This window comes from Schistocerca americana, chromosome 4 (genome assembly GCF_021461395.2).
Source record: "Schistocerca americana isolate TAMUIC-IGC-003095 chromosome 4, iqSchAmer2.1, whole genome shotgun sequence".
In the NCBI taxonomy this organism is placed as follows: domain Eukaryota; kingdom Metazoa; phylum Arthropoda; class Insecta; order Orthoptera; family Acrididae; genus Schistocerca; species Schistocerca americana.
The window spans coordinates 172,354,428-172,377,998 of record NC_060122.1 but is presented as its reverse complement, the minus strand read 5'-3'; the positions used below and the strand labels follow the sequence as shown (position 1 = coordinate 172,377,998).

General features: G+C 41.1%; 1 protein-coding gene across 1 annotated transcript in view; it reads right to left on the bottom strand.

The window, feature by feature from the left end:
- The window catches only part of LOC124613333 (piggyBac transposable element-derived protein 4-like), an 89,258-nt gene extending 87,296 nt beyond the window's left edge, over window positions 1–1,962 (bottom strand). The window contains exon 1 of the mRNA XM_047142029.1: window positions 1,114–1,962. Within this exon, the coding sequence (XP_046997985.1) occupies window positions 1,114–1,962 (849 nt within the window). The remainder of the gene's footprint in view (window positions 1–1,113) is intronic.
- Window positions 1,963–23,571: the final 21,609 nt, after the last annotated feature.

The following is a 23,571-nucleotide window of genomic DNA, read 5'->3' as shown; positions in this document are numbered from 1 at the left end:
AATAAAGGAAAACATGAATTAAAATTTTTTATTGTATTGATTTTGGTTTTAGATGGTGGTATATATAATATACCACCATGCCACTTAGGGCCGTACCTAAAGTTTTTGAGATATCTTGGTTTGTGCTTGTAACTCACCTTTAAATTCTACTCTAAGCAGTAATAATTAGTATAATTAATGTAAAATAATTTTATTTCTGGCAATTGGTCATTTACAATACAAAATCAAATTACAAACCTTACAAATAAAATATGTTTCTTATTCCTTTTTGTGAAAATCTTGAAAGCACCTTTTTGTTTTGCTAAGGCACAAAGGCACTTTGCATTCAGCGCACATCCAGAAAGTGCGCACTTGCTTCTTTTTTGTACTGCATTTCGCACAACGTCTGGCGGTAGTACGCTCTGGCTGGTGGGATGAATTGTCGAGACGCTGGCGTGAGGAAACATATGGCTTGTTTTTCTTTACGTGGACTTGACTCTCATGAAGTCTAGATGGCCTCAATGGTGTTTTCTGGGTTACTAAGCTTTGCAGGATACTCATCCTGAAGACTTTGGCAGTCATTTTTTCTCTATCGCCTAGTTCCTTCCAAATTATATAGCTGTTGACGATACTGACATCAAGCAGGTGAAAGAATATTCGGTGCCACCACTTTTTACTTCTCCGGCTTATTTCATATGATTTTTTCAGTTGGTCGAACTTGTCGACATTGTTCATGTGTGCATTGTAATCCATCACTGCTTGAGGACAAGGTAGCTCTATGCGTGAACCATCTCTTTCACGGCGAGTCACTGTAGTAACTTCAGGACTGTGAAAATTTGAAAGGAGATGAACAGCTCTCTTATCTTTCCACTTCAAGTAGAGGATGCCACAGTTGCTGACCCTCCAGTCAAATTCACCTCTGCTTAATTCTTTGTCTGTTTTTAATTTGGGTAAATGTTTCCTTGTTGGTTGAACTGTCCCACAGGCATATATGTTTCTCTGCTGTAAACCAGCCAACAAGTTATAGCTATTGAAATAGTTGTCGAAATAAAGATAATGGCCTTTATTTACGAGTTCAGAGGACAAACTCAGCACTACATGCTCCCCAAGGCCTGTTTGCACTGTGTCACCTACTTTTCCGGTGTAAATATCAAATTTCAAGTTGTAAGAGGTCTTGTCACACAGCATCCACACTTTGTAACCACGCTTTATGGGTTTATCTCTCATGTATTGTTTCATACTGTTGCGGCCTTTGAATTTGATCATTGACTCATCAATTGCTAGGTGTTTGCTGGGTTGGTAACACTTGGAAAAAGATTCAGATAGTATCTTGATCACTGGTCGCAGCTTGTACAGTTTGTCATAACCTGGGTGTCCTTTTTCTGGATGCAATGTGTTATCATTCAGATGAATGTTCCTCAGTAACCATCCAAACCGATTTACTGCCATCAGAGATGCAATATAACGATCATGAAGTTCTGGGGCACTAGACCAGTAGTCTCTGTATGCTGGCATACGCTTTATACCCATCAAAATGTTGATTCCCAGGAAAGTTCGTATTTCATTGTCAGTTGTTGGAGTGAAAGACTTGCCAGATTGCGTCGCATATAAATTTGTTTGGAAAACGATTAGCTCAACTAGCTCTTTTGGAAATATTTTTTCGAATATATCGATAGGTTCTGGATCATCAATGTCCCTAATAAAAGCACTTGGTCCTGATTCACTGTCGAACTGCATTCCTGAGGTAGCATTGAATTGTTGTCCCCAAGTTGGCGCTGTGTCAGCAGCGCGTTTTGGCGGAGTGGACTCACTTTCTTCCTCGCTCTCTGAAACTTCGCCTTCAGACGACACAATAGCCTCCGCAACAATGCTTGCTTCATAATCAGATTCGTCATCTGTGGTGTCAACAGTGGAATCCTCGTCTGATGGAATTTCACACAATAATCGTTCGATTTCTTCATCTCGTAAGCCTCTTCTTGACATTTTCATTTTCAAACAACAGCCTGAATCCAAGTAAAGAATACGTAAGCAAAACAAAATGGAGAAAGAGCTAAAATAAGTCACAACACAATTAAAAACTAAACTTTGTAGCGGAGGATTTCGAATTTTATACTAGGAAACGAAATGCAATAGAATACTGCTACATGCACGGTGGTACAAATAATATACCACCAAAATAAATTGTATATAAATAACGGAAGATTGTGCATATGAATGTATACATGGGTTCATACCGTAGCTGTGACGTCCAAGATATGGAAAAAACACAGGCGCAACAAGAAATTCGTTATAAACCACTATTCACACGCAAAAACCATGCACAACTCAGCACGCAGCTTTCACAGTTGTAATCTATGCAATTCTTGGCGGGAACTGATTCCTTATAGGCAGTGAGTGCCATCTGTCTGATAAGTAGAGAACTAGGTGAGCATATTAGAGTGGTGGTCGTGCAGTTAAACCACTGTGCAAAGAGCCAAGAAAATTTTCAAAAGGTGGTATACTATGTATACCACCGTGCTCCAAAGAGTTGTTTACAGTCCCAGGTGGCTTCAGTCAAGCAGCTTGAGGCTGCTGCCAATGGACGTCACTGTTGGGGGCCAGACTTGGGGATACCGTTTAAGGCCAGCACGTTCCACGTATCCACCGATCGGCCCATTACTGTGATCGCCCCGGTTATATCCGCGTTGAGAGTAACCCCTCACCTATGGTGGAGTAGGAAATCGTCTCATAGCGTCACAGGCAGTGAAAGATATCTGAACAGCCGTGCGAAAGGCCTCCGCAGTTCGTACAACAATCACATTTCGGGCTCCACCTCTGGCTGATAAAGATCCTGAAGCTAATTCCGCTCCTTGCCTTTTTCCAGAGGAAGCCTCTTGGCTTGCAAGACATGGGCATTCAAAGAGGGTGGGATTACTGGTAGTTCAGAGCTCTTAGTGGGACCACTTAGGTATATGGCTGCCAAGAAGGGGAACAAATCAAGTGTTTTACCGGGATGAGTCATTCCACCATGGGTGCTTCCGGATGCCATGAGGAACGCAGTGTGATTCACGACGCTACTAACGATGTACTTCGCTTTGTCTAGGAACAGATTCTCTCTGGTTTCGGGTGGCTAGGTGAAGTCTTGCTTGGGAAATGAAGGCGGAGCTCACCATCTGTAGCATCGTCTACAGGACCAATTGTGGACATTGCGTAAAGAGCCGAGAGGCTCGGGAAGATCTGTGGCTGTGGTATGCTGTACACCCCTCGACTTGCACCGTAAGGTGGTTGGATTTTAGGTTCCAGGTCTGAGATCCATCTCACGCGGGAAGCGGCTACACAGGCTGCAACGACTGCTTTTCGGGTTAGGGGGTCTCGACAAAATACACCTAACGGACGACGCAGTAGACCGATCAGTATTAACAAGGATGCGAAAATAACTGTTTTTTTGTAATAAGAGAAGTAAGCTGTAAGAGCCATATGTTCAGTGGCTCCAGATACCCATCTGCTGCTGTTGATGATGAGGATTATGACGACCTTTCAGGAAATCCGTTACTACCCTGTACATCTACAACTACATAGATACTTTGTAAATCACGCTAAAGTGCCTGGCAAAGGGTTCATACAACCACCTTCACAATAATTCTCTATTATTCCATGCTCTAACAGTGCTCAGAAAAAAGGAACACCTATATCTTTCCGTGCGAGCTCTCATGTCCTTTATTTTACTATGCTGACCGTTTAACTCTATGAAGGTCAGCGTCAACAAAATATTTTCGTATTCGGAGTAGAAAATTGATTTTCATTTCGTGAGTGCATCCCGCCGCAACGAAAAACGCCTTTGTTTTAATGGCTTTCATCCCAAATCCTGCATCATGTCAATGACTCTCTCTTCCCTAATTCTCGATAATACAAAAAGTGCGGTTCTTTGAATGTTCTCTATGTACTCTGTTAATCCTATGTGGTAAGGATCCCATACCGCGAAGCAGTACTCCAAAATAGGACGGACTAGCGTAGTGTACGCAGTCTCTTTAGCAGATCGGTTGCGTCTACTACGTGTTCAGCCAGTAAAACGCAGTCTTTGGTTCGTCTTCCCCACAACGTTTCCTATGTGTTCTTTCTAACATAAGATGTACGTAATTGGTATTTAGTTGAATTTACAGCCTTTAGATTTGACTGACCTATCGTGTAAGCCAAGTTTCACGGATTCCTTTTAGCACTCATATGGGCGTGTTCACACTTTTCATTGTTTAGAGTCAGTTGCCAATTTTTGCACCTAACAGATATCTTTTCTAAATAGTTTTGCAATTGGGTTTGATCTTCTGATGACTTTACTAGTCGATAAACGACAGCAATATCTGAAAACAACCTAAGAGAGCTGCTCAGATGTCTCCTAAATCGTTTACACAGATAAGGAACAGCACGGGGCCTATAACGAACTGTGACCTCTCTTACCGGAAATCACAGGCCAGTCACATAACTGAGCACGCAATCTGACTACAAGCCGCTTGTGAGGTACAGTGTCAGAAACCTTCTGGAAATCTAGAAATACGGAATCAATTTGAAATCCCTTGACAATAGCACTCAACACTTTGTGTGAGAAAAGAGCTACTTGTATTTCACAAGAACAATGTTTTCTAAATCCATGTTGACTGTGAGTCGTTAGATCGTTCTCTTCGAGGTAATCCATAATGTTCCAACACAATATATGTTCCAAAAATCCTGCTGCAAATCGACAGTAATGATATGGTCTGTAATTTAATAGATTAATCCTTTTGCCTTTCTTGAATACTGGTGTGACCCGTGCAACTTTGCAGTCTTTGGATACGTATCCCACATCGCGCGAGCAGTCTTATATAATTGTTAAGTATGGAATTATTGCGTCAGGACCGGAAGACTTGCTTTTCTTAAGTGATTTAAGTTGCTTCACTGATCAAAGAGTATCTACTTCTAAGTTACTCATGTTGGCAGCTGCTGTTGATTCGAATTCTGGAATATTTACTTCGTCTTCTTTGCTGCAGGAATTTCAGAAGGCTGTGTTTCGTAATTCTGCTTTAGCAACACTGTCATCGATAATATTTCCATTGCTATAGCGCAGAGAAGACATTGATTGTGTCTTGCCGCTGGCATACTTTACATACGACCAGATTCTCTTTGGGTTTTCTGCTAGGTTTCGAGACTAAGTTTCATTGTTGAAACTGTTATAAGCGTCTCGCATTGAAGTCCGTCCTAAATTTCGAACTTTTGTAAAAGATCACCAATCTTGGAGATTTTACGTTTGTTTAAAATTGGCATGATTTTTCGTTGTTTCTACAGCAGTATTCTGACCCGTTTTGTGTACCGAGGAGGATCAGCTGTCGCTTATTAATTTATTTGGTATGAATCTCTCAGCTGCTGTCGATACTATTTCTTTGAATTCAAGCCACATCTGCTCTACAGTTACCGGTACATTGTTAATTTGGAAGCAGTGGAGATTGTCTCTCGGACAGGCGTCAAGTGAAATTTTATCTGCTTTTACACTCCTGGAAATTGAAATAAGAACACCGTGAATTCATTGTCCCAGGAAGGGGAAACTTTATTGACACATTCCTGGGGTCAGATACATCACGTGATCACACTGACAGAACCACAGGCACATAGACACAGGCAACAGAGCATGCACAATGTCGGCACTAGTACAGTGTATATCCACCTTTCGCAGCAATGCAGGCTGCTATTCTCCCATGGAGACGATCGTAGAGATGCTGGATGTAGTCCTGTGGAACGGCTTGCCATGCCATTTCCACCTGGCGCCTCAGTTGGACCAGCGTTCGTGCTGGACGTGCAGACCGCGTGAGACGACGCTTCATCCAGTCCCAAACATGCTCAATGGGGGACAGATCCGGAGATCTTGCTGGCCAGGGTAGTTGACTTACACCTTCTAGAGCACGTTGGGTGGCACGGGATACATGCGGACGTGCATTGTCCTGTTGGAACAGCAAGTTCCCTTGCCGGTCTAGGAATGGTAGAACGATGGGTTCGATGACGGTTTGGATGTACCCTGCACTATTCAGTGTCCCCTCGACGATCACCAGTGGTGTACGGCCAGTGTAGGAGATCGCTCCCCACACCATGATGCCGGGTGTTGGCCCTGTGTGCCTCGGTCGTATGCAGTCCTGATTGTGGCGCTCACCTGCACAGCGCCAAACACGCATACGACCATCATTGGCACCAAGGCAGAAGCGACTCTCATCGCTGAAGACGACACGTCTCCATTCGTCCCTCCATTCACGCCTGTCGCGACACCACTGGAAGCGGGCTGCACGATGTTGGGGAGTGAGCGGAAGACGGCCTAACGGTGTGCGGGACCGTAGCCCAGCTTCATGGAGACGGTTGCGAATGGTCCTCGCCGATACCCCAGGAGCAACAGTGTCCCTAATTTGCTGGGAAGTGGCGGTGCGGTCCCCTACGGCACTGCGTAGGATCCTACGGTCTTGGCGTGCATCCGTGCGTCGCTGCGGTCCGGTCCCAGGTCGACGGGCACGTGCACCTTCCGCCGACCACTGGCGACAACATCGATGTACTGTGGAGACCTCACGCCCCACGTGTTGAGCAATTCGGCGGTACGTCCACCCAGCCTCCCGCATGCCCACTACACGCCCTCGCTCAAAGTCCGTCAACTGCACATACGGTTCACGTCCACGCTGTCGCGGCATGCTACCAGTGTTAAAGACTGCGATGGAGCTCCGTATGCCACGGCAAACTGGCTGACACTGACGGCGGCGGTGCACAAATGCTGCGCAGCTAGCGCCATTCGACGGCCAACACCGCGGTTCCTGGTGTGTCCGCTGTGCCGTGCGTGTGATCATTGCTTGTACAGCCCTCTCGCAGTGTCCGGAGCAAGTATGGTGGGTCTGACACACCGGTGTCAATGTGTTCTTTTTTCCATTTCCAGGAGTGTATAAACAGGCACATTTTTCTTTTATTTTTGGTGGATTTGGGAGGTACACTACGACAGTCCTGTGCTCACTAATCCCTGTATCCATTTCATACTCGTTACTAGCTCAGAATTACATGTTGCTAAGAGGTCAAGCGTGTTTTCACAGTTGCTTACTATTCGAGAGGGCTCTTGAGCTAACTGCTCGAAATAATTTTCAGAGGACGCGTTTAGCACAATTCCGGACGATGTTTTATGCATACCTCCGGGTTTAAATATGTATTTTTGGCAACATGTAAATTAGAGTCACCACCAATTGTAATTGTATGGCCTGCCGCTGTGACCGAGCGGTTCTAGGTGCTTTAGTCTGGAGCCGTGCGATCGCTACGGTCGCAGGTTCGAATCCTGCGTCGGGCATGGATGTGTGTGCTGTCCTTAGGTTAGTTAGGTTTAGGTAGTTCTAAGTTCTAGGGGAGTGACGACCTCAGGTGTTAAGTCCCATAGTACTTAGAGCCATTTTTTGTAATTGTATGAGTCGGGTTCGTGTATGAAATCTTCGAACCTTTCACCATTGGTATCGTCTTAGTTGGGTGGTCGGTAAAAGGTCCTATTATTATTTTATTCCAGTTGCCAAGAATGAACTCTGCCCATACGAACCCACAAGAACTATCTACTTCAATTTCGCTAAAAGATAAACTACTTCTAACAGCAACAAACACGCTACCACCAACTGTGTTAAGCTCATTCTTTCCTCATTAAGTGCCTATATCAATCTGCGCATCGGTGCTTTCTATTTATGCTTGGAGCTCTGGTACCTTAGTCTGAAGTTTTCCAACCAAACCAACTAACATTTTTTGATCAAAAACAAAAATATGCCTTCATATTAAGAATTAGCTCAGACCCACTTTCATGGGGTGTTTCCCAGAAAGAGTGAAATGTGCCATTGTTACATGTCTCTATAAAGTGGGTGACTGCACAGATGCCAATAATTACTGCCGAGTGAAATTTTTCAAGATCATTTCGTTGAACTTTTGGGAAGATAATGTACTCCAGGTTGATCCCCCACATGTGTAGCAATGAGATATCTACCCCATTACAGTTTGGATTTCAAATGGTCATTCTATTTAGTCAGATATTTATGCATTTACTGATTGCATAATAAAATCTTTCTGCATTATGATATAGTTAACTGGGATATTCTGTGATTTATCGAAAGCATTTGATTGTGTCAGTCATAATACTGTATTAGAGAACCTAACTTTTATGGTACGTGTAGGTCATCAAATGCCTGGTTTAGTTCTTATTTAAGAAACATAATGTAGAAAGGCAAAATTATTCCACTTCAGAGTGCTGGCTGCAGCTGAAGTGATCCCAAAGGAACTGTGCACATAAATTCTAGTTACCATTTTTGTGAAAAGAATTCTTTCTGCCCGAGTGACACAGGTCATCGGCGAATGAAACTATGCAAAATATGTTAATTTACTGACTAATATCACCCAAAAGTTGGCAATTATTCTTATGACAGAAAGGAACGGGTGATACAAAGAAGAACGCCACTTCATCCACATGGCGAGAAATTACAATGGAAGTCTCACTGAGTTCGATTATTGGCCCATTACTGTTCTTACTGTATGCTAATGAACTATCATTTTATTCGGATCGGGAGGCAAAATTATTCCTATTTGCATTTGATACAAGCATTGTTCTGAAGCCGAGCAAAGAAGCATCAACAGAGAAAATAGTGAACTATGTTTTTGGTATAGTTACATAATGGTTTTGCACAAATGGGCTAACGCTAAACTTTTAAAAACTGCAGTTCATTCAATTTTTTGTTTTCAGAAATACCCCACCTCCTCTCAGACTAGTATACGAACAAGAAGTAACATCCAGCGTAGAAAATTGTAATTTCTTAGATGTCCATACCGATGAAAACTCAAATTGGGAAAGCCATCTATATAGTAGACATCTTAAAAAGGGCGGCTACTTCTGTCATAAGAATAATTGCCAACTTTTGGGTGATATTAGTCAGTAAATTAACATATTTTGCATAGTTTCATTCGCCGATGACCTGTGTCACTCGGGCAGAAAGAATTCTTTTCACAAAAATGGTAACTAGAATTATGTGCACAGTTCACACACGTACGTATTGCAGGTATGTTTATGCAGCTGGGAATATTATCAACCGCATAACGGTATATTTTTTCCCTTTTCTCATACACAACGCTAGAAGAAAATATTTTGATGGACTTGGCAGAGAAAGACGTGAAATACGTGTTACAGAGGTCTGGGATGGGTGGCCTCTGCAGTGGTAGAATTATGCCCATCAGGATACCGAACGATACTGGCTCAACAAGAGACGGACGACATAATTTATATTACGAAATGATAACAGCGTAGTATTCACGGTTTTATCACCTCACGATAACAATTTTATATTTCACCTATCATGACGTTGATAATACTTTTATGAAACTGATGATGGTCAGATGACTGACACTAGTTGCATAAATAATTTTACCAGCAGCTCAAGGTAATGTGATATTTTTCAAGAAAATTTCATTAACAGATATACATTTCATTAGAAAACAAGCTACAGTGGCATTGCCCCATTGACGTGAGCTGAAGCAGCGAGTATGGCAGTGCTGACGCAACAGACGGCGATCGGCTAGCTGGCGCCTGTGCCGGAATGTTTGAAACGTCCCCTTTGAACAATTATACACGACTGTGCTTAACCTGACACACAATATTTTTAGCGCAACGCAATCTGACTTTCAAGAATCCCTACAAAAGAATGGCCCTGACTAACATTAAATTATACCTTCCAGAAATCACTTACCTCACAAAAATATTCATTACTCGAACCACTGCAATACAGCGAGCGCCACTACTGCCAGCTAAATAAAAGATTCAAACTACTGAAGGCACTAACTACTGATAGGGATAGTTAGCAAATGAAAGATATTAATAGAGAACGAACAATGTATTTACCTTGATATCATCATATATAAATATAGCAGTTCATGACAAATTACAAACCTCCGCCATCTCTCTCCCCACATCCACCACTGCTGGCGGCTCACCTCCAACTGCGCAACGCTACGCGCTGTTCACATCCAGCTGCCGCTGCCCAACACTACACTGGCAGACAACAATGCAAACTAGACACAGACTGCACACAGCACAGCCAGTGATTTTCATACAGAGGTGGCGTCACCAATAAAAAAACCTAAACAGCCTACTTACATAGCCCCCATGCTCCCCACAAAAAAATTTTCAAATTGGTTTGGGCAGTGGCCAATACAGATTTGAAAAAATTTTTCATAATTACAATAACAAAGAAATCAAATGCACACACTTATTGATACAATGTTGGTGAAAAGCTAAAATTTTGTCACAGTCCATAAAGACAGTCTATCATTCATCATAATAGTAATTACAGTTTTTTTCGCAAAGTCTCATTAGTAAAAGAAATTGCACACAGAAGTTGTGGATATCCACGCAGTCTTGAAGAAGTAGTGTTGTCCTTCCAACGGAAAGACAGCGCTGACTCTCGACATGCACACAGGTAATGGGCTACAACAGAGCAAACCCACAGCAGAGTCATTCGACGTTTTGAAGAATATTGGTAGGTAGGTCATCACAGAGCAGACCCACTGTAGTCCTGGTAGAGATTACGGTATTGGTGGGCCACCAGAGGTGCAGACCCACTGCAGTCCATGTAGAAATAATGGTATTGGTGGGCCATCAAAGATGCAGACCTACTGTAGTCCTTGTAGAGACGGCCAGCAGCCATCTGTTGCGACTGTGCAGGTGCACAATCACCATCGAAGAGTCTTGCGGAGAATATAGCAAGTCCATAAACCACCACTTGTCCATTCACAAAAAAATTGTTTGACATGTCCTTAGAACCAGCAATGCTGTTATCCAGTCCCTTGCTGAATTATTAACACACGTGCAAACACTATCAGTCCCTACTTCACACATACTGTGCGTGTATTATGGCCAACAGAAACGTGTGCAGTGAAATGATACTTAATTTGAAGAACTGGTAACAATTACAATTTGATAACATAAAAATACAATAACAAAGGTTCAAAATACATCATTAAAGAACATAACAATACAGATAACATTTGTAGTAAAACAGGCTTTACAAAAGAATAGTAATAGACATATACATCAATGTTACAGGAATTATGAGATAAGTAGATACATAAAATATCAGAATAACTTTTGGAACATCAACTTTACACATGAGCATTAAAACAAAACAGAATAAATAATGTCTAAGCATATTTACAAGGTAAATAACATATTATTAATGCAAATTATATTTGAGGATAATAGTATTCCTCATCATAGTGAATGTAGCTTAGTATTAGTAAAATTCTACAATATAAGTCTTATCAGATAAACATATAAATACAGGAAAAACATAAATACCCAAGGGTACACAAACATATAGCGGAATAATGCAAGGAAAGGACAGGGTTTGTTTTACTGCAGTATTTTGCAAACAAAACTTTCTTTACTTCTCAGAGATCTCCCTTAGTTCTTCATTATTTCCAAAAGTCCTATCTATACCTGCTTTCTGTACTTTTCTCGTATAGCCTCTCAGTACATTTCTTCAAATTCATCGCAACTCATTCTCTTATAGGCTACCCCCTCTTACGCTAACTTAAATCTACTGAGCTCAGATGCTAAACTAAGGGACGAGGCAATGCAGCAGCACAAAACAATTAACACAAACATCAATGACAAAAAATTTAAATAGGCAAAGCAATTGCAATATTACAACTAATGTAAGGCACTGTGCAGCAAACAAGAAAAATAAATGAGTAGTAAAACTGGCTTAGCAGAGTAACACAAAGTCAAATTCAGTAACACTATGGCTGGCAAACAGCAGCTTATATCTAAACATGACATAGCTCAAGCAGGAAAAATAGTACACTAAAGATAACAATGCAGATAAGGGAAATGTATAATCACATCTTAATGTCTAAGTAATTAAAGTGGTGCACCACAACAACTTATTGTAAAAACAATATTACCATGTACTTGAAAAGAATATTATGTATGCAGTTACTGTTACTAGTCCCTTCTTATTGTTCTTTCCTTTCCATGTGCTCCTTTTTTGAAGAATGTGGATCACAAAATTATTATTTAATAGATCTGTTGACAGAAAGTGTTCACATTAGCAAATGCATTTAATTTTATTTTATGAAACCAATGCTGCAACACAGCTGGAAAGCAGATGTCAAATGAAATAAGCAATTACGCAAACCAAAGCATAAAAATATCATTCAATAGTCATGTGGCATTTCGTAAGTCAGTAGCTCTCAACTCTCGTAGAAAGACACTTGTCATAATCAGGTGTATAGACATAAAAATATTTCTCGTCATTTCATTAGGCATTGCAGTAAATATCATAAATTAAGAGCTCCACAGTATGCTTTCAACAAGGAAATGTCTATAGCGAGGATAATGGCCTCCCCTTTTTTTTTTCTACCTGTTCCGCTGAAAGGCTAATGGCTTTTTTTTTTCGGGTGGCTGTCGCCCAGGTGGGTGCCCGTGACGCATTACGTGCAGGTGGTCACTTAACTTTCTTACGGAAATATTTACGACAGCAGTTTCCGCTACAGTGACAGTCTCACATAAAAATATTTCACAGGTCAAGAATTAGCGTTGCAAATCTGTAGAAACAAAATCCTATAAATATAAGTGTCCAAATAAAATATTCGTCAGCATTGTGATACAGTCACGCATTTACGCACATTTCATAACTCTTAAAGTACGATTCTTGGTTTCCAACATACTCCTTATTCCTCATATACGGTAGCATCATCTTATTGATCATAAACATATCTCAACAGCATAGTACACATCGTCGGCGTAATAATATCATAACATCTCAGTCAATTCTCAAAATCGTCGTAGCTTCCTCCAATAATTTCAAAACCTAAAAAAGATTCTCTGCTCATTTCAATAGTGTCATCTACCTCAAACGTACTTTAAAATCATGCTCCCTTACCAAATATATCATTCAAAGCTCTCATAGTATCACAATGGTTCCGAAAAAATATGAGCATTTCACAAAGTACAGACAAAATACAATTTCATAAGTGTGAAGTTAACCAACTGTGTAATTGCGTAAACATCTGTCACTGATATAATAAAAAAAGTTTATCTCTCAGTTACATGATCAGATAGCTGTGTAATTTGTGTGTTAGAGATATATGGTACCGATGTGTAAAGTTGTATAAGCAAATACCATATTAGCTAGGGTTCCTTGTGGTTGCCACACACATGGTACACAAAGTAGGCGTATACCCACCCTGAGGATTAATGTAATTATACCCTCAGGTGTTACAGATTACAGCAATGGAATGAAATGTATCACGGAAAACTTTCTTTGTAATTCAAAAATCTTTGAAAATAAATGTTTTAAGTACAACATTAATCACTGAAATGCGTGTACTGTAGCGCTAAATGTGCATCTTGTTGTAAGATAATCTCTGTGGAAGTGTCGTAGTTATCGTCCTCCGAAAGTTAAGCTCTGCAGAAGTCAATGTACTTACCTCATGATAAACAAAAGTGAAATGCTTTGCGAATAGATATCGTAGTTGTTATGTTTATTGGCGTGATGAAGAAAGTACTGTACAGTAACGTATTGTTATGCCACGAAAAAGGCTGTTTCATTGTTGCTATACCACAAAAGTTACTACTAAAACATGTTTTTCTTCCCAGAAGAATTCAGAAAACTGTGCAGATATAAAACAGGTACACTGCAAAAGCAACATTGTAAATTGTCACTCATTAGTAACGTCGTGATATAATCGTGTAGCTGTCACGTAAACTAACCACTGTGTCATCTGGTATCTCTCAGAAAGTACTTTAAATCCGGAATGTATTTTCAAGTAAACCAAAATGTTGCATTAAAATCTCATTAGCAATACCAGTATATGTCCTAAGTATGTAAGCCTCATAGTCGTTACGTAATCGTGCAACTAACAAGTAAGAATGTACAAATACAACACTGTGTCGTCTGTTCACTATAACAATACATTCGTAATTTCTGTTTAAAAATGTTCCCTAGGTTCTAGACTGGATATTTAACTTCAAACATTGTTGCATGTTAATAGTTTCTTAAGTCTGACAAAGCATACTAGTAGCGTCAATTGAAAAGTTTTATGGCAAAGAAAAAGTTAAAAAGCAGATTATCTTTCAATAATCGGTTTTACATGTGAAATGTGGTGTAAACCTTTACTCTTCCTAGTACGCAGAGTTTCAACTTCAACGCAATTATCATGTGGTATACGTCGGATTCTGTAAGGTCCATTGTAAACTAGAAGGAATTTGTGACTCAAGAGTTTCTTCTTATGTGACAATGAATGAGCTTTAATGAGAACTTTCTGACCAATATACAATTTCTTTGCATTTGCTTTACCGTGTAGTTTTCTCCTTTTGTCTGCTGCAGATTTTATATTTTTAAGAGCCAAATCAATTATGTCTTTGTGTCGAAGTTTATGTGTATTCGGGAAAGGTACAAGCTCTCTGATTCTGTCCGGTGGTTCTTCATTCTTTAGTACAAGAGTGGGTGGTAAAGCAGTGGAATCATGAGGCATTTCATTCAGCACATTTTGAAATAAGTGTAAATATCTGTCCCAATGCTGATGCTTTCTGTGACAATAAAGTCTGCAAAGCTTATTGATTTCTTTCATAATCCGTTCAGACGGGTTACAATGTGGTGAGTACAATGAAATAAAAACAGGTTTGATTTTATGGTTGCGAAGCATGCGTGACCAAACAGCAGATCTGAATTGCGGTCCGTTATCTGAAATGACTTTACTAGCGTGTCCAACTTCACGTAAGAAATTTTTAACAAAGGCGTTGGATACAGACCGTCCAGTGGCTTTACGTAACGGTGTGAAAGAAACAAATTTTGAAGTAAGTTCAACAGCGACTAGAACGTACGAAAATCCATTAGATGTTCTGACAAGCGGTCCCAAGAGATCAACAGCCGCAAATTCTTTTAATTTAGAAGGAATAATAAGAAATAACGGAGCACGATGTGAGACAGTAGATGGTTTCGCCTTTTGACAAAGTTTACAAATAGACAAGACTCTTCGAATTCTCTTTTCCATATCGTTAAAATAACAAGTCGTTCGAAGAATATGATAACATTTTCGTGGGCCAAAATGTGCATAGCTGAAATGAATGTACCAAAAGAGCTTATTAACAAAATCGTCAGGAATGCAAAGTACCCATAGCTTGTCATCAACAGTGCAGCGTTTGAACAGTATGTTGTTTCTAACCAGATAATAATGCCGAATCTGAATGTGTGTCTTTTCATGCCATTTGCTCTTGATGTCTTTCCAAATCGGATCTTTATCTTGTTCATGAGCAATGTCCTTTAAAGATGTGGTGATGAAGTTTTCAAAGGCGACTTTCTGAATGTAAAGAATACTGAAATTTTTCTCGAGGTTGCCTTCCGTGTTACTTTTCTCAAGCCCAGCCGGTGCACGTGACAGTGCGTCCGCAACAATGTTCTCCTTGCCGGGAATGTAGACTATTGTGAAGCGGAACTCTTGCAGAAACAATGCCCAACGTTTTAACCTGTCATGATTTAATTTTGAAGACATAAGAAATTGTAATGCACGATGATCACTGTATACTTTTACGTGCTTACCAGAAAGAAAGAAACGGAATTTGTTAAATGCCCAAACGATAGCTAAAGCTTCTAATTCAGTAACGGAATAATTTTTTTCAGATTTGGTTAGCACTCTGCTAGCAAAAGCAATGGTTTTCTGAACAGTAGTGTCATTTTCTGTGGCTTCTTGAAATAAATGGGCACCAAGGCCGACTTTAGAAGAATCCGTGCTAAGACAGAAATCTTGTGACAGATCTGGATGAGCTAGTATTGGCGTGTTAAGTAGCGATTCTTTCAAAGAATTGAATTCCAACTGTGCTTGTTCGTCCCAGTTCCAAATAGTATTTTTTCCAGTGAGAGAACAAAGTTTTGGTGTAACAAGAATTTGCATATTCAGAAAACGACGGTAAAAATTTACGAGACCCAGAAAACTGCGGACTTGTCTTTTTGTGGATGGAACTGGAATGGCTCTGATTGCTTCTAACTTTTCAGGATCCGGCTGAATGCCTTCAGAAGAAATAATATGTCCCAAAAACCTCACCTTTGACCTACCGAATTCAGACTTTTCCAAGTTAACTGTAATTCCAGATTCTGCAAAAATACGTAACAAACTGTTGAGGATGCGATTATGTAGTTCCAATGAAGCTTCTGCTATTAGAATATCGTCCACATATAAGGTGATGTGACGTTTTAAGAACTCAGGTAATATGGAATTTAGCCCGCGAATGAATGCTGCTGAAGAAATGTTCAAACCAAAGGGAAGTTTTCGAAACTGATAACAAACGCCGAAACAAAGGAAAGCTGTGTATTTTCTACATTCTGGATGATGTTCGATCTGATAAAAGCTGGATCTGAGATCAATGGAAGACAACACTTTTACACCATTAAAATTTTGAAGAAGTTCTTCCAACGTTTGCGGCCTGTCTGTTTCAGGAATAATGATCGTATTGATTTGTCTCGAATCTAAGACAAGCCTGATCGATCCATTTTTCTTCTCAACAACATGTAATGGATTGTTGTATGAGCTTACTGCAGGCTCAATAATGCCCTCGTCGAGCATAGATTGTATTTCTGTTCTAACACGGTCCCTATAATGTGCTGGAATTACATATGGTCTAACACAAAATTTAGTATGCTCACGAACACGAAATTGGTATTGAAATCCCTTGATTGTTCCTGTTTTGTGAGTAAAAACTGTGGAATGTGCTTGTAAAATCTCAAAAACGTCCTGCCTATCAGTGTCATTACAATTCTCAATTGTTTGAATTTTATTCTGAATTAACTTATTAGTGTCAAATGCGCCGTCGATATCATCCCTGTCAGTACTTGCAGAATGATTGTTAGCGTCAAGTTCCGTCGAAAATTCCGAACTGTTGTCTAACAGGAGGTAAAACCGATTGATTTCTTCGTCATGGTTTGAGAGCCAATCTTCAAATTTCAAAGCTACTGACTTACCTTCTTTTTCTAAAGTTATTTCAGCATCGTGAAAGTTTAAGATTGCTTTGTATTTATTCAAAAAGTCTACTCCCAATATAATTTCCGTCGACAATAATGGAACAGTGAGAAAGTTCATAGCGAAGCTGTGGCTTTGACAAAAGAATTCTAAGTTGGTTTGTTGGCGTACATCTACACTTTTTCCAAAGATTGCACCTTGTAATTTAATCTTACGTAACGGAAGTGTGGGGCAATCGTTCGATTTGTTGCATTTGCTAAAGGCTGTTTCACTGATTACTGAAATGGGACTGCCAGAGTCAAGTACTGCCGTAAATTTTACGTCATTTACTGTAATGCGAATCACAGGATATGCAATGTTGTTATGTTTTACGTCGTGTTCTTGGAGTAAGATGTCCCTAATATCTTCCATTTTTACGTAATTACTAGCTACGGCAGCTGCGTCGTTAGTGTCATAAGAACGTTTTGTGGCTGCCAGCGGTGTGAGTCATTGCCTATTGTCTCTTTGTTGGCGCGCGTCGTTATTGGGATTTGGAGACCTAACTTCTACAAATTCACCGTGACGAGAGGGCCCTGCCCTGTTTAAGTCCCGCCAGTTCTGATGCAATTCAGGTCTGTCGTTACGATCACATCGTCTGTCGTCATGTCGGTAGTTCCTGTAGTTTCTTTCTTGTCGGTTAAGTGGTGGAGAATTTCTCCCTGAATCGTAACTGCGCGCTGGAGCGTTGCGTCTAAAGTTATTCTGTCTCCCGTAATAATAATTATTTTGGTTCCCATATTGTCTGTTTCTCTGATTGTCTCTGTGATAGTCACTACCGCGGAGAGGTGATTTTTCCCTGTAATTATTACTACTCTGCCAACGGTTGTCGTACGGGTGGTGTCTATTTTGGTCCCGATTTGCGTTGTAAGAATAGACCTGTCGTGTCCAGTTATTGTTTCTGTCGTCACGGAATTGTGACGGATGTGACCTGTAGTGATTGTTTTCCTGTTTTCGCATCCCGCGACTGTCTGTATCAATTTCCAGTTCTTGTAACAGTCCCTGAAAAGCCTCAATGTCTTCTTTGCAACGTCCTGCTAAAATAATATGTCGTAAATGTTCAGGTAATTTGATTAAGCAAATGCGGATGAGTTCTGAGGGGCTGTATGGGTTTGTCAGGTACTGATTCTTGTGCAACATGTCTTCAAAATATTTCACAAGACTGGAGAATTCAGATTGTTCGAAATGTTTCATCATTATGATGCCATATTTTACTCGGTCTTGTGTAGCTTGAGACCAATATGCTGAGTGGAAGGCATGGTAAAATTCTCCTTCACTGTGACAATCGTGAATGACCAATCGCATTCTTACAGCTGGTTCGTTCTCTAAATAGCCACACATAAATTCTGACCTGTGCTCCAATGACCAGTTGGGAGGAAAACAATGAGAGAATTGATGGAGCCACGCTTGTGGATGAATGTCGTTGCCGGAATTCTTAAATGTTTAGAATTTACGTGTAGTAATGAACAGCTTATAGTCAAAATCATCATGTCGGCGAGTCACATGTCGGTCATTGTTACGTCGTGTCGGCTGTTCAATCTCAAAATTCGGTGCACATTGCCAATTTCTTTCATAATTTCCGAAATGCGCTGTGTTATTATTTTGTGGCTGTTCCGTATTTCTATGTCCCTCTTCCCGTATTGGGGCGCGAGTGTCCTCTGAAATACGTAATTCTTGTACTACTTGTGCCAACTGATCTTGCACTTCTCGGATTTCTCTTTTGTACTGTGTATTGATTTGATTTTGATTTTGTTTGAATTTTCTAATTTCTACATACTCTTCAGTGTCAGTGAAGGCTACAGGTGTTGTGTTATTCAGATCATCATCTACCTTTGTAGATAGGTTAGTGAACTGATCTGAAAGTTCGGCTACTTTATCCGATAGTGAAATTATTTCCTCTGTATGTTTTTCTGAACCAAGTTTCAGAGTATCTACTGTGTCCTTTAAGTTTTCCTGAGTTTTTGCAAGTTGCGTAACCGAATCGGTAGATGCAACTGAGTCAATTTTAGCTTGCAAGGTGTCGTGATTTTCATGAACAATGGTTTGCAGTTCTTTTATGGCTGCTTCGTGATTCTGTAATACATTTTCATGCCGCGAAAAAATGGGTTGAAAATGCTCACAAATTTGTGTTTTTACGTCATTACAGACTTTTTGACATTTCGATTCAATGTTATGTAACTCACTAGTTAAATCTTCACGTGTTTGTTCAAGTGTGGTGTCTAACTTTTGAAGATTTTGTCCCATTGCGTCTAACTGTTGCTGTGTTTGTCTCTGGTGTTGTTCCATTGTGTCTAACTTTTGAAGCCTTTGCTGTGTTTGTCTCTGATTTTGTTCCATTGTGTCTAACTTTTGAAGATTTTGTCCCATTTGTTGCATTAATTGTAATAACAATGCATTGGTGTCTGGAATCTGTTCCTCTGTGCTTTTCGGCAGTGAATTTGCACCGGCAACATTCACATTTTGACAAGCGGAAAATGTGTCTTGACTCATTTGAGAAAACGGTGAGGACGCAAAACCTGAATCTACAGTATTTGCAAAATTGTGTTCTGTCATTTCGGATTCCTGAGGCGACCTGTTGCCGACCGATCGATCGATAATGCTTCCCTCTTCACTAATTGTTTCACTGTCCACGCCATTGTTTGCCGCCCGCTCCATTTCCCCATGCACAATTACCAAATTACTACTTTGAACATCAGTTAATTCATTACTCGGTGGCGCTAACATACTGCTTTCATTTTCGCTGTCATTTCTCAGTTTACTTTGGAGCCTAGTATTACGCTTTTCACACGCCATTATTGTCACAGTATTTCACACGACAACACAGAAAAACACAATTTGAAGATCAAAAATAAGAGAACACATTAACATAGCACTGAAAATAATATCTAGTTAATTGCAGCTGCGAAATACTTGCTGCAAATCTACATGCATGCCACAACTGTTTTACTGTACAACAATGAAAAACTACAACTACAAAGGAAATTCTCTCTATAATTACGCGCTAGCAATAAACAAAATCTACACTAATTACACAAACTACAAGAAAAAAATCAGAAGATTCCAGTGAGGTATCCTTGGCTAAGGGTCGACATATGAAACGTCCCCTTTGAACAATTATACACGACTGTGCTTAACCTGACACACAATATTTTTAGCGCAACGCAATCTGACTTTCAAGAATCCCTACAAAAGAATGGCCCTGACTAACATTGAACTATACCTTCCAGAAATCACTTACCTCACAAAAATCTTCATTACTCGAACCACTGCAATACAGCGAGCGCCACTACTGCCAGCTAAATAAAGATTCAAACTACTGAAGGCACTAACTACTGATAGGGATAGTTAGCAAATGAAAGATATTAATAGAGAACGAACAATGTATTTACCTTGATATCATCATATATAAATATAGCAGTTCATGACAAATTACAAACCTCCGCCATCTCTCTCCCCACATCCACCACTGCTGGCGGCTCACCTCCAACTGCGCAACGCTACGCGCTGTTCACATCCAGCTGCCGCTGTCCAACACTGCACTGGCAGACAACAATGCAAACTAGACACAGACTGCACACAGCACAGCCAGTGATTTTCATACAGAGGTGGCGTCACCAATAAAAAAACCTAAACAGCCTACTTACATGTTGCTTGCAGAAACACCTGCATCGCGTCGGAATGGCTCTGCAACTCAGGGCAGGGCGCGCAGACGTACGCGAAGGCCACCCACGATTCTTGTAGAGGAAGACAAGGCCTAGCGCTGGTGTCCGCCCTTGTGAGCGCAGGCATTTAGCGTCAGATTGCCTGCGCAATTGCAGGCAGGAGAACGGTTGCACCGCTCGACTCACGATCGTCTGCCCACCAGTTCAGAGTGCTGGCTGCAGCTGAAGTGATCCCAAAGGTGGTCCGCCAAACTGAAAGTGTCAAGTCCACGGTAGAGGACGTAGGACCAGCACTAAGATCGTCGTTGCTGAAGCCCATGTCTTGTAGTGGCTGCTTGCAGAACGATGCCGCAATATCGCCTGGTATAGTCCTCGACATGTAGATGGTGCTGCCAGACTGAGATGCCTTTGTCTGAAAATGAGAGCTATTTATTCAGGTTCGCTGCGCGCTTGTTGTGCCGAGGCACCGATTCCAACCACGAGCACCAAGGAAGGCAGTGGCCAGAAGGCGTATTGACTGTCCCGCCATAGCTGTGGTCGCCCTGCCCTTCTGCCTTTCTGTTGTACTGTCAATATTGCAGGTGCTGGCCTCTTGCCCATAAAATGAAAACAGGTTGGTGGTGTTGCACCACCTGAAGTAACAGTGCTGTGCTGAACTCCGCATTGGGTGGCTTCAATGGCCATTTTGCAAGTGCCATGGCAGCGTTGGTGCTCAGTGACAATGAAAAATACTGACAGTGCTACAGCAGCTATAAAACTCTTTGGCAATTTACCCATGGAAATAAAATGTCTGACAGCCAGCAGAACCGGTTTCTCCTTAACTCCTTCTGTGCAACAGAGGAATCTTCATGATAATCAGACATTAAAAATTGGAAATGCCTATCATGTTCCATGTCCTAATGCTTATGCTCAATTTGATCTGTGGAACAAGAAACTAACTAACTATCAAAGTGGTGTATCAGTGGTCGTTCCAGGGCACTTTGAACTTCAAATGTCTGCTGAAGATCGTCATGTGCCCGTCATATGCCCTCCCTACAACTGATGCCACACCGTTAACAGTGCCATGTCAGCCTTATCAATAATATCATTAAGTGGCAAGCTGAGTCCGCCCCCTCTTCTACATTAATACTCACCCAGCGCCCTCCAATCACAGCGTAGTAGTTTGAAACACATGAAATAAACAGCCCATCACAATGTAGTTCCAGAGAACCTATCTTCGCCGGCCGGAGTGGCCGTGCGGTTCTGGGCGCTACAGTCTGGAGCCGCGTGACCGCTACGGTCGCAGGTTCGAATCCTGCCTCGGGCATGGATGTGTGTGGTGTGCTTAGGTTAGTTAGGTTTAAGTAGTTCTAAGTTCTAGGGGACTGATGACCACAGCAGTCAAGTCCCATAGTGTCAGAGCCATTTTGAACCGTACGTCCTCACAGTCAGTGCAAAACAGAGTTGAGTACTGATGGTGAAGAATGATATGAATAATTTTGAGCCATGATCCAAAACCTATATCCAAAAAATTATGTGAAGTGCGTAACTTGCATTATTTCCAGCGAACACATACAGACACACACACACACACACACACACACACACACACACACACGTGCGCACACCCGCAAACATGCACACACACTCACATTCCCTCTCTCTCTCTCTCTCTCTCTCTCTCTCTCTCTCTCTCACACACACACACACACACACACACACAGTGTTATGATACTACTGTTTTACCAGCACTTATGAATGTCCAAGGTTACACACACAGCCTTATGATGTTAAAATATAAGTCGCACTCACGAACGTCCGAAGTTCAATCTCTGTACCATACTTGGCGAAAAGCACCACACACACTGACATAAAATATCTTCTACATCTACACTGCTCTATAATATTTGTGAAGAGTCACGATGTTTTTTCAGCACCTATAATATTCGAAAAGAAAATCAGTAACACTAAAATGTAATGTTTGTGTAAAGTGTCCCAATGTGCTGTCATCAAAAAATGGGTTCAAATGGCTCTGAGCACTATGGGACTTCACTTCTGAGGTCATCAGTCCCCTAGAACTTAGAACCACTTAAACCTAACTAACCTAAGCACATCACACACATCCATGCCCGAGGCAGGATTCGAACCTGCCACCGTAGCGGTCGCGCGGTTCCAGACTGTAGCGCCTAGAACCGCTCGGTCACTCAGGCCGGCTGTTCTGTTATCACAGCCGACCACTCCGGCCGGCCGTTCTGTTATCACACACACACACACACACACACACACACACACACACACACACAAACAAACAAACACACACACATCAATAAAAAGTGTTGCTTAAAACGTGATTGTGAACTCTCAAATGAAGTTCCCCAGTGACATTTTCACGCTTATATCATTACAGAACACATGCAGCTAAAAGTAAGAAGCTAAACAGACAGTTTATATTTCATGTTTAGGCTTAAATGAGGCAGTGTACAAAAACAAACATGGTAAAACTTATAACCGCAGAAAACATACGAGTATATTGGCTAAAATACTACACTAAGCAGGCGAACACACACACAGATCGGCAGTCTGAGTTACAGTAAGCTCCCAGTAGATTTCAATTAATTCCGCTCGACAGGGAACAGATAGGTGGGTGATTCAGTATGAGAGCCTGAATTTAAAAGAGCTTTGGATGAATTTAATCAAATAAGTCGGAATTTTTAAAATTACTGGGGAAGTAGCAACACAATGACTATTCCCGTTGATGTGTAAAAGCTATGAGACTGGAGATAGCCGTAAGACTTTCGGAGAAACATAATTTACACAGTTCACCTGACTGCTGGAAGCGATAATTGCGAGAATTATCGCACAACCAGCTTAACAGCTCTTCCATTGAAGTTGCTGACAATAGCAATATACAGAAGAACGG